The 13515-nt window shown below is 26.0% G+C and overlaps 1 protein-coding gene and 1 pseudogene across 1 annotated transcript; one reads left to right on the forward strand and one right to left on the reverse strand.

Annotated features, from left to right (window-relative positions):
* Positions 1-1433: 1433 nt before the first annotated feature.
* On the forward strand, positions 1434-11069 carry LOC113555937 (non-specific lipid-transfer protein). The gene is made up of 9 exons (XM_026960567.1): positions 1434-1641; positions 7563-7692; positions 7764-7957; positions 8023-8213; positions 8335-8572; positions 8642-8897; positions 9600-9753; positions 9827-10056; positions 10562-11069. The coding sequence occupies exons 1-9, from the start codon at positions 1597-1599 to the stop codon at positions 10750-10752; spliced, it is 1629 nt and encodes a 542-aa protein (XP_026816368.1). The 5' UTR covers positions 1434-1596; the 3' UTR covers positions 10753-11069.
* Positions 11070-11310: 241 nt separating this feature from the next.
* Positions 11311-12856, reverse strand: LOC113557888 (annotated as a pseudogene).
* Positions 12857-13515: the final 659 nt, after the last annotated feature.

The following is a 13515-nucleotide window of genomic DNA, read 5'->3' on the forward strand; positions in this document are numbered from 1 at the left end:
AAAAAGTCGATAAAAAAAATACTATGAAAAAAAACCTGTAATTTTAATTATAGTAATTTATTTTATTTCCTCTTAGGTAACCTACCAATATTTGTTGAAACAAATTTTTTGTGTTTTTCTTTTTTAATTTTAATTTTAATAAACTTATTAGATTTATTGGTAGATAGGTTTCTTAAATAATTGAGATTCGAAATCTTAGATTCACATTCATTGTATCGTTTGAGATTTGAACCACCGCGGTAAACTTTTCCTAAGTATATATATATATATATATGTGTGTGTGTGTGTGTGTGTGTGTGTGTATTTGTAGGTATATATACGAATAACGCAATCAGTGTTATGTATAACATGTTTAGACCTACTGAATAATAATTATTTATTATTAGATCTGACTGATTTTTATTCAACAAAAATAGATATTTACCTATTTACAATCTAAGTCTACATAATTAATTAAGTAAGTAGACCTACTTTTAGAAGTTTTACTTAATAATTTTCCCAATAACAAATTATTATAATCTCCTTCCACTATTGATGAGGTTATGTTGAGAATACATTAACGAATGTTTTCTACTTAAAAAATAATTTAAATAGCAACGAAATTACATTGAACTACACGAAGTAGTTATGTTTATAGGTCGAGGCCCTTTAATAAGTACCTGTAGGAGTTAAAAAAATGTATGATAAACATACCTAAGCTTTATGTGAAACAGTGTTGTACTCTTGGGAGCAGTAGGGATACAACTATCCCAAGAACCCTTCTCGGCCCTCTCCTTTGACTTTAACTATTATATATTCAAATGCATAACTCCATGTGAAAACTTTTAAACTTTTAATTCAACTATCAACAGAAACTAAATAGTAAATTGCCAATCGGCCATAATACCTAATTAAAAACAAATTTGAACATTTTTTTAGAATCTAAAATTTTTCATGTTTCAAAAACTTAAACATTTTCAGCTATCCCCCCCTCATTCCCTCCTCCTAAATTCTAGCTACGGCACTAATGCAAAACGAACGGCGAACGCTCTGTGTACCTACAATATAGTCCGTGGACTGTGACTGAAGAGGGGCGTGATGCCTATACGTCCAACGTATATTACTATAATATTCGTGTTGATCGAAATAAACATGATTGTTGAGCAATCTACAATAGGTAGAAAAATAAATTTATCAACAAAAAAGTCGACCGACTTCCTGATTTTTTACGAAATATTTCGTATCAGCGCACTACGATTTCACCAAACGTTGACGTCAGCGAGCGCCGTCGAAGGACGGTTCGGCGTGCTACGTAAAAAACAATATTCCAATTTATTTTCATAACAATTTTCGTGCCGTCGATGTGCGCGCGTATGTGATAACGATCTCGCTGATAAGGACGTGTTCGTCAAACTGCTGACTGTGTGATATCGCAGCGCTTCAGCGAAAGCCAGTCATTGCCGCTGTCCACATCGCTCGTCGCCGTCGTCCGCCGAGTTTGCTTTTTATTTATTTTATTTTTTTATTAAACATTTTTATTTCCCAAACAATTCATTCGGTTTTTTTTTTTTTTTGTCGACCATCGCACCTATACTCATCTCAATCGCCAAATAAAATATGTCCAAGCCCAAAGTATACGTCGTTGGAGTCGGTATGACCAAGGTAACCAAGGCCAATTATGTACCTATTGGCGAATAAAAAATTGTTCGTCTTAACTTATTGCTCGAAGACTACAAACGATGATTCAGTGTACATCGCTACCATGCTTTTCTTAGCGGTGTCTTGGTAGAAAAAAAAGTTATGCTTTTGATTTCACTTCCTGTTGTTGTGTCACTCTATGGTGGTCCTTTCTCTTCTTCGCGTTCCACTTATTACTTATTATGTAACTGAAGATGTCGCGCACGAGTGCAATAGTTCATTCATTAAGATTTTCAGTTGTAGCTTTCGTAGGTAACCAGGTCGGGTTGTCAATTAATATAATCCATGGACATTTTAACAATAACCCATTAAATTATTGATTTTTTTCAATAAATAGTTCATATTGTCTAAGATTTCTAAAAACATTATCCAATGTTGGTCATAAAACTTTGTCTTAAACATTTTCTTCTGTAGCTAGATTTTGTATTTATACATAGCACAGTTTTATTTTTATTAACTTGTCATAGGTATTGCTATGTAATGCTTCACCATTGATATCGTACCGTATTGTATGAATGTTGCGCTCACTGTATTATTTTTCATTGTTATTAATTAGGTACTCAATAATTATAGAACATTGAAAGTAACACAAAAATATTTAAAACAATAAAAAATTGTAAATAGATATTTTGTATAAAATATTATCTTAAATTTTTAATTTTTTATCTGTTTTAAATAAATGTTTATTATAATACTATTCACCTTCGCTTGAGTTATCTGACTTTTTTTCTCATTTTTATACGATATGCATGTGTACCTATTTAATGATGCTCTCCTTGTGGGGACTAAATAAGATACTAATATTTTTACAAGCCAATAAGTTATGAAGAAATATTATTTATAAAATTCTTTTATTTACAAATTTATACTTGGAAATATGTCAATTTAATGTATTTTTCAGAGGAATTGAATAATATTTAAACCAATGATTTTCAAAATAATGACATAATAATGCTTGCTACAATATAAATAAAGGGTTAAAAGTATTGACTGTATGATAGAAATCAAAAATCAAAGAAAAATGTCATAGTAATTATGTATTTTTTTTAAATGTTAAAACCTGATTTAAACCTTACTACGTATCTTAAATAACACAGTGATAATACGTACGTATTATCAGTCCTCGATCTAGTATTTTTTTTACATAAAACCTAGTATAAAATTGGAATCCTCTAAAAATTCAGTTCTTCTAAGCTACTGTTAAACTTATATACTAGTTACTCTCTTAAATAAAAAAAAAAAATGGGTAAACAAAAATTATTATTCGGTAATTTGGGGCTCCTGACCAAGACTTCCAGCGTAAATGCCCTGGTTCACCCTTCCTAGATCTAGCACTGAATGGGCTATAGGTGTATTTAATTTATATTTTTCTTTTAAGTACAATTTAGGTAGTAGTGCTCAGATGAATTTTGAGCGCACATGCTGCTAATAAAAGAATATCCACTTATTTTTCACCAGACTAAAAAATGTTCTTCCTGTTCTCATTATTAATATTTGCATGAAATGTATTTTATGTATTTTATACATTTTAAAATAAGAGGATGTTTTATCTATGTGTGTTGACTCCATCTAATGTACAATATAGCAAATTTGCTCTTAGCAGAATTCATTGTAAGTAGTTAGCTTTAATATTAGAATATAAATTTACCTATGATCATATCAAATATAAAAATAAATATAATGTGTAGTATCTTTTAGACTGTTATTAATATTATCATTTTAAAGTGTGTTATAGCTAAAGACCGGATTATATACATTCCAAATTTTAAAATATGCACTTAAAAAACACAAAATATGCAAAATAATTTTTCTTTATTACAGTTATTTAAAGACAATCATTTACACATTTTGGTATGGTATTATTATTTGTTTTTCAAGAATTTTTTAAACTATATGAAAAGATTTTGATAGTGAATCAACATTTAATTTTCTAACAATAAAGTTAGCAACATATTTGCCTTGTAGGTCAGTAGTTTCATAGATACAACAATATATCAATGAACGTCTGATGTTTTTTCGTATTTTTTTTTAAAACATACCTGGTAACTAATGAGTAATAATGTTTTACAGAAATGTAATATTATATTTTTAAAAATATTTTCAAATTTTGTATTGTAGAATAAATTTATATAGAATAATATATATAAAATTACAAAATTAAATTAAAACATTTAAATGTATATGTAACATTCAAAATCATGCGTTTTTATGGAAAATATGCAAAATAAAAATTTGTAATATTATTTATTTAGATATGATTGATATATTTATAAAAATATGAACATGCAATAATACATACAAAATCCAGTGTTTAGTTATAGCTATGTAAAATATAACTTCTAAATTATAATATTAATAAAATCCTATGAGATGCCCTAGATTCAGCTGAACGCAAATTTGCTATGTTATAGTTGTTTTATTATTTAGATTGTATTTGCTACATTAGCAAGATTGAGACAATGTAATAAGTGTGGATCATGTATCTAATATGAGATATTTTATTAAATATCTAGTGCATTGGTTATTAACCTTTTTTTATGCTCACGGCACATTTCTTATAACCATACATTTTAGACAGAACATTATAGTAATAAAGTAATACTATGCACGTGTACCATAGTTGCAACTCGCGGCACACTTATGTGCCGCGGAACACCGGTTGAGAAACACTGATCAGACTCTAAAAATCTAAAATAATGACTTTATTTATTTGCTGGTTGGTTATTATGCCTGGTGGTATATTTATTATAGACTCATTGATCCAGGCCATAATGATAGTTATATATGATTCCTAAGAGAAGTAAGAGGGATATGAATATCCCCACCTCTTTTTTAGGCATATTAACATTATTTATTTTCACTTAAATTATTATTAATAAATGCCTATCAAGTCAATTCAACAATTTTAACAACAGTAAAAATAATAATTATAGCTTACATCTATATTATGTATGTAATTTGTGGTAATAAAATATAGTAAAATCCCGATAATCCATCAATCTCTCATCTGTTAACTTCTATTATACGCCAACCACTATCATAATGATATCATAAACTATGAATAGAATTTTTACACCTTTATTATGGGTATACATGAACTTGTAGAAAAATAAAAAGCTTATCTATGAAAAAATCGTAGGACTCATAAAAACAAACTAAAATAACAGATTTTTTCAAATTATTTTAATTTATCATGATATACTTTAATACATATAATATTAAAATTAATATAAGTATAATAATTATAAATATAAAAAAGAAATTGTATTGTTATCTGTTTAATTTAATTATCTCTCTCACTCTTGGATCCATTTAAGATGGTTAATCGAGGTTATACTGTATTTAAATAATTCTGTTAATCTCTCACTTTAGTCTAAAGAATTTAATTATTATAATTTTTCATAATCTTCCCTATGATACTAACAATTAATACCGACCTCCTTTGAGAACACATGTAGTTGCATTACTTCATACTTGATGATCCGTAGGGATGCAACTGCACTTCGGTTTATTTTTATTATATTTTGAATTTTATATTTTTATATTCAAATTTAAACTCTTGTAGCTCACACCAATATGTTATATTTTATTTTATTATACAATTGCAATTTTGAATATTTTAATACATAGGACTTAAGTATTCAAGTCTCCACTATATAAGATCATAAAAAAAAAACTAAATATTTATTTATATCTACTTGGTTGCATAACAATAGATTTATTTCATGATTTGCTACACAAATAAATATAAATCAAACAATCATGAGTTATTAAATTATGTCTTAGGACCATTATTTCACTTTTAAAAATTTATTCATGAAATGTTTAGTGCAATCTAGATTTAAGAACTAAAGTTACTTAATTTATAGTTGGACATATTTTTTCCTGTTTTTATACAATTTACATTTTTTACTCTACTTATAATGTCATTATAGTCAGGATTATTTATTTAAATCCAACTTATCATTTATTTAATATTTATTTTGTAATGCAGTTTACACATTATTAATTCAAAACGTCCAACAAATGTATAATTTTCAATATTTGATGATAAATTAAAATAGTAAAATTCAAAAATATATTTTAGCCTTGATCATAAATTTTTTTACTTCAAATTAAGGTTGGTAAGAGATTTCAGTATATTTGAATAGTTTTTATTACAACAATAATATTTTTTAATTTGTGTAGATATCATCTGAACTTGTCTAATAACAAAGGTACAATTGATAACTATGTACTGTTATTGTTGATTCAGATAATGATCCATATTGTTACATCCTCTTATCCTCTTCAAAATTTATATATTCTATTTATGATAAAATAGAATTTAATAAAAATATTAAAAAAAAAAAATACTGAATTACTTATATTCTAACATTGTTGTTTAATATCAGAATAAATATGAAATATAATTATATTTATATAATATATATTAAATACAAACATAAAATTTGATAGGGTCTATCAGTCTAATATCATATACATATTAAATTGCTATTAATTTCTCATAGTAATTTATTTTATTAATAGTAATACGGTATAAAATATTTATTGGTTATAGAATAAAATGAATCAAAATATTTTCGAATTAGATATTATAAAATGATAAAAATCATTGTTCTTCTTAAAAATTGAAACTAATACAAATTTTAACTTAAATTAATGCTTATTTTTAAAAAAATTGTAATTTTGAAGATTTTTGATCGAGCAAAAAAGTTTTATCCATAAATAGATAGATTGATTTGATATCTATAAATATTAAATAATTCAAAAAGAGTTTGAAATATTTTTAAAATGATATCATAGTTAAAATATGCTATTACAAACATTTGGTAAAAAATAAAAATTTAAAGTACCTTATTAGTTTAGTTAGGTTATTAGTTTTAGAAAGAAAATGTTTGATTAGAATAAATTGTTATTGTACACCTGAGTATTTAATGTTGTTAAATTTCAAAAATTTAGATGCCCATAAAATTAATTGTGGAGTTATGCTTAACTTTTCATTGTTAAAACTTTAACAACTTTAAAGAACTTAATATAAAATTCTAAAATCTTACGGGATTGATATTAACAATTTTAGGAATTTTTAACTATAAAATAATTTTTAAAATTTTGGGATTTTGATGCTTTTTGTTCAAATTAAAACTTAAATGCATATTAAAATAAAATATTGTGATTATGCATTTTGATATTTTTTAATTTGTTTATGAAAAATGTATAAAAAAAAACCCCGGAAATAAATTGTTAAGGGTTTTGGCCAAGCAATGTTTTTTACAGCATTTAAATAAAATAAAAAAAAATAGAAAATGTTAATATAAATGTAAACATTTTTTATACCCTTAATCAAGGTTAAGGTTATTTATTTACAAGTTACTCCAAAAAAAGAAACTAAATTGTATTGATAACTAATTTCCTGTTTTTTCAAATCTTTTATTTTGAAAAAATATTATGAATTTTAAATTTTATAACGATCCAGAAACCACCACAATATCAGAATCTAAAATTAAATTATTAACATCATTACTATAAAGATTGGTATTAATAATAACTAATCATTACCTGATTATGCAGGTCAGGTAAATAAATTACTCGATCGATACCTAACTAAATGTTCATCATTTTATTGACAATGGCTGATTATCATTTTATATTTTTTTTGTTGTAATTAGTACCTAAGTAATATTTTTATATATTATTTTACTATTTATTTATATAAGCTTGTACATTTTTAATCTAAAACTAATTGTAATGTAATATTTTTTATAAAAATACAATACATTTTGCTAAATGTTGTGTATTCTATTGTTAAAATCTGTATAGTGTTTAGCTTAAACATGTTTATGGTTATAACTGTTTTCTTAATAATATATTTTATTTCATTTTAGTTTGAAAAACCTGGTCGTAGAGAAGACTTTGATTACCCACAAATGGCTGTTGAATCTGTTACTAAAGCGCTACAAGATGCAAAAATCAGTATACAGAAAGTGGATCAAGCGTGTGTGGGATATGTATATGGTAATTATATTTAAAACAAATATGTAAATGATATAATTTTATACTAATATATAATTATAACTATATTTTAGGTGATTCTACTTGTGGACAAAGAGCTTTGTATGAAGTAGGAATGACTGGAATACCTATTTATAATGTCAATAATAATTGTTCAACTGGATCTACAGCCTTATATTTGGGTAAACAAATTATCGAATCTCAAAATGCACAATGTGTATTAGTACTTGGTTTTGAAAAAATGGAATCCGGATCATTGTCTGCTAAAGTAAAAATTAATAATTATTTATATTGAACACTATTGTATTTAGGTAAATACATCTTATATTTTAGTTTTTAGATCGGACAAATCCAATGGACAAACATGTGACACTAATGGGTGATTTAGTTGGTTTAGATGGAGCACCAATAACTGCACAGCTTTTTGGAAATGCTGCTTTGGAATATATGAATAAAAACGGCATTAAACCTGAAACACTCGCTAAGATTGCATACAAGAACCACAAACATTCAGTTAATAATCCGTTAGTAATTTTTTTATTAAATTTAGTCTAGTGGAAAAAAAATTTACTATTACTAGACAATTATACAAAAATGTTATATTGTTATAAATTATAATTATTATTCATACATTTATTTTTTCAGATATTCTCAATTCCAAAAAGAATATACATTAAAAGAAATCCTTGAATCACCCAAAGTATTTGGACCCTTAACTAAACTTCAATGTTGCCCAACATCTGATGGATCTGCAGCAGCTATTTTAGCATCTGAAAAATTTGTTATTGAAAATAACCTTCAGGATCAAGCAATTGAAATTGTTGGAATGGAGATGGCTACTGACCCACCGACCACATTCTCTGGTCAAAGCTGTGTTCAAATAGTAAATATCAGTTATATATTATTGTAATTGTATTTAAAGCTAGTTGATGTACGTGTGTAATTTTTATAGATAGGATATGACATGACAAAATTGGCAGCTGATAAATTGTTTAGTAAGACTACTATCAAACCAGAAGATGTTGATGTAGTAGAATTACATGATTGTTTCTCTGCAAATGAATTAATCACATATGACGCTTTGGGCCTTTGTAAACCAGGAAAAGCTGGAGAGTTTGTTGAGTCTGGTTCAAATACTTATGGAGGACAAGTAGTTGTAAACCCAAGTGGTGGTTTAATTTCTAAAGGTCATCCTTTGGGTGCTACAGGTATATTATAACAAATTGAGAAATTAAATTATCCTATATTTTACACCAGTTACACACCAAGTCTATGGTGTATCTAAATATGATTCAAAATAACATTGTTTACTAGGTCAATTAAAGGGGCAAAGTTTGATGGTATTTTTTGTCTTACGAAATATAAATCTAAATCCACAATAACCTTTGATTGTTTTTAGTAAAAACAATATAATTTTTTACTTATTTATTTAATGTACAAACAATTTTTATATTGCACATTTGACTTTAAATATTAAAGAAAATATACAATGTAAAGTAATGTCATAAATTAATTTTAGATTTATAATTTTATAGTAATATACAGTAATAATTCAATGTATACAATTTAACATATTAATAAATAAAATTATTTAAAAGCATGATTGATGTCATGAATTGAATACTAACAATTAACTGAAATAATTAGGTATTAACTTTTGAACTTATTAACTGTTATTTTACTATAAATAAATACATAATTTTATGTATTTATTGAATTTAAATATTAAAATTGACAGATCAAAAACCAATTTATTAAACTGCTATTAATATTTAATGACAATTTCGCCCTAAATTCTTTAGAATTCACATTAAAATAGGGTTGTGTGCTTAAAAATATTGATAGTGATAGAACTAATAAAATATCATTCTTTAAACAAAAATTATAAATGTTTTCGTACAACTTTTTAGGAATTGCACAATGTAGTGAATTGTATTGGCAACTACTTGGCAAAGCTGACAAAAGACAAGTACCAGGCGCTAAGGTAGCTCTTCAACAAAACATTGGTTTGGGTGGCGCGGTCATAGTAGCTTTATACAAACAAGGGTTTCCTAAGACTTCACAGTAAGCAAACTCCTACACAATTGTTTAATAACTTCTCCAACATTTATACACTTTTAATATTTATTTAACATAGAACACCAAAAAAAGAAGTGGCTAAGCCAACTACGGATAAAGATCCAACTATTTTTAAGGTTTATAAAATTTTCAAAATTCTTGAAGAAGCCATGTTAGATGACAAAGAAAATATCATTGAAAGAGTACGTGGTATTTATTGTTTTAAAGTTACCAACACCCAAGGAAAGGAAGGAATGTGGATTATTGATGCAAAAAACGGAAAAGGAAGTATTACGTTTTATGGCACAGGTATTACAAAAAATGAATTTAATATGTACTAAGTAATTGAGTAGTTGTGAGTTATTAACAGGATAGTAGAAATACTATCTTAAATAGTAGTAAACAATCATAACTATAGTCTGTAAGTGAAAAAAAAATATAGAAAACAATGTAACTTTTATGTACTGTAATCTATATTATGTACCATAACATTATATATTGTAAAAAGACATTAGTTTGTATATATTTTAAATAAATAACATTTAAGTTTTAAAGAGCCAACATGTTTAGTTTCATAAATGGTTTTTATAACAAAGAATATTAAAACAAATCATAATATTAAAATGGCTATTTAAAATATATATATATGTTTATATTGTTCATATGATAATTATTAACTGTTATTAAAACAATAATGTTCTATTAATATTTTAGTAAATGCATAGCATTTTATAAAAACGAAAACCAACCCTATAATAATCATAATTATTTGTAATATATTTATTGATATTGTATGTTGAAATATTGATTACAGGCAAACCAGATGTAACATTCACAATGAAAGATGAGGATGTTGTTGAACTGATATCAGGGAAATTAAATCCTCAAAAAGCATTTTTCCAAGGCAAAATCAAAATTCAAGGAAACATGGGCTTAGCATTAAAATTAGTTGACTTGCAAAAACTCATGAGTCACAAAATAGCTGAGCTACGAGCAAAATTATAAAATTAGTATGTTGTCAACGGTTAACATTTTAAATTATTTTAAAAACAATTTGTATTGTGAAACCAATCAATTGATGGTGTGGTTTGTTAGTTCTTAAGATTATTATTTCATGAGGTTTAGGTTTAAATTTATATTTTAATTGGTTTTTATTTTTTTTAAATTTTTATGTGTTTTGTTAATTTTTACATTATTGCATTCCTTATATTTTTTTTTATATTATCATTACTGTAGTTTTAACTATTATTTGGTATTTGAAATGAATAAAGTCTGTGATTTTTAAGGGAAAACCATAGGTGTTCTGTTAGGTAATAACATCATTTTTATTTACTAACTACTCAAAAATGTATTTCATAAATAAATAATTTTTTTGATTCATTTATATCAAATTAAATTGTAATAAAAATCATTAAATAAGTTAAAATACCATGTTTAAATTATAAGTTCTCTCCATACACCTTAAACAAGTATCAAATTATAATTTTATTAAAATTTTGATTTTAAATAGACTTTTTTAAATGATTATAAACACTGTATTTTAATTCTAGATAGAAACATTTATATAGCTAAACATAACCATATTGAAAATTAATTACCTAATCCTTCAGTGTACGAAAATTAAGTAATTAAAACTGGAACCATACCAGTATAGATAGAAAAGAACTTGGTACTCGTCTAATATGCTATTTACTGTAAAATGATACCTACTAAAAAAAATAATAATAATAATTTATTAATTTAACGCTGTCAAGTACTTAATAATATTTATATATGTCATTAAATATTATTTTTACATCATTACAAAAAACTTCTAAGTCGTGTTGTGTATTAATGGACCACCACCATTCTTCTTTTAATTGTTGGCTTAACATATCAGTTACTCCTCGGGTTTTAATTCCGTATTTAGTTTTGACATGTCTCCATATACACTCGATCATTTGTGTTTTTGCGCCCATTTTAGGATTAACAAAACACTCGGAGTGATTGACAGTATCATGATGATAACCTATATATTGGTATATCTAAGGTAATACATGCTCGCCATTGATCTGAATAAAATAATTAATCCTAGTTCTATTTAATTTTGTATTATTGGCAATAAATTTGCCTTATCTCTTTTTTTCACTTTAAAAAATCTTCGTTCTAGAACCCCATCAACTCAAATGTACTTTCCCGCAATAAAATGAAATAAAATAAAAATAACTACGGTAAGTAGCATATTAGACGAGTACCAAAAACTTACCCAGTCTACAAATATATACATAAACACTAAACCACTAATCACACTATGACACAGCCCTAGCGCCTGCACTACTCCTCAGCCGTACACACTGCCACTCTGGCCCAGATGGAAGAATATCGAGGTTAAGCTGATAAGATCACGGTGGCTCATTGTTATGTGACTGGCACTACTATATAGTAATTTAAATTCATTTTCTATTTGCAAAACAGCTTTGAACAGATTTTCTGATGGTATTGTTAAGTGCCCTTTAGATATATGAGTTGTCCAGCTTTTTGTTACATTACAATTTGTTTGAGATAAATGATAATATTTATTTGAATATAGATTAGCAACATAACCAGCAACATATCAAGCACACCCTTTTTCGATGTCATCAAATACTGGTTTTTCACGATTTTCAGTATCAATCTAAAACAATACATTAGCCATGTAAAAGTAATAAAAATTAAAAACAAGTACCTAGATACTATAATAAAGAAAAACTGAAGTATTTTTAAAATTACTTCAAATTGTTTTAGCAGCTGAAGATTAGATTCTGGAACAGTAATTATATTCCTTTCGATATTAGCTTTATTGTTAGCATGAATGGAAGAATCATTATTAAGAGATGATAATAATATTTGGGTGGTAAAAAAATCATTTTCACCTAACAACCATACTACATTGTGAATTAGTGTTTTCGGTAAATATTGTTTTGGAATACTTGCCTAATATGTACCATCTTAGACTATAAATTATAATGTATAACAAATAAATTACATATTAGCTACATAATAATAACATTAATTTAAATTTCTTTTTATTTAAGAATCACCAGTATTTGAAGTCTAAAAGTGTAATGTTGTTACAAGCACTTCCAGCCATGCCCTTTAAAAAGCTAAACAAATTTTCTAGTCCATCTGTATTCAATTTCCTGGTTAAAATGTATTCCAATGCATAGTTTTCTTAAATCAACTATTTAGTCATGGTTTGTACGGTATGTTATTAGGCATTATCTCAAAGTAATATCTTTTTTCATTTGTTTCATTTGTTCATACTACACTTTTTCATTGTCTATTGAACGCTATTGACCATATAAATTTATTACAATACATTTAAGTATCTATGTATAGTAATATTTGAGCTTTAAATTTGGGAGGGTTATTATAATTTGCATGTATGATGTATGTACAGTGTGTATGGTCCCTGAGATATATAAAAGTGGAAGGGGATATATAAAAACTGTTTTGGGAGGGTTACGATTGATTTTGGGTAGCCCCAAGCCTCCCTAAAATTATGCTTATGAATAATATAATATATTATCTCAATATTATTTATAATAATTAATAATGATTTATAATGAATTGAAAAAAAACGGAAACATATTTCATAAGGATCTCGATAGAGCACTCTGGCAGTTAGTTAAATAGCTGTTTTGTCAAGTACTTTCAACACTCGTGTGCTAGGGACAAATACATAGTTTGTCGGACAACCATATTATCTTAAATTGTGATTAATATATTAAGTACAATATTCTTAGAAAC

The sequence above is a fragment of the Rhopalosiphum maidis genome, chromosome 3 (genome assembly GCF_003676215.2).
Source record: "Rhopalosiphum maidis isolate BTI-1 chromosome 3, ASM367621v3, whole genome shotgun sequence".
Taxonomy (NCBI): Eukaryota; Metazoa; Arthropoda; class Insecta; order Hemiptera; family Aphididae; genus Rhopalosiphum; species Rhopalosiphum maidis.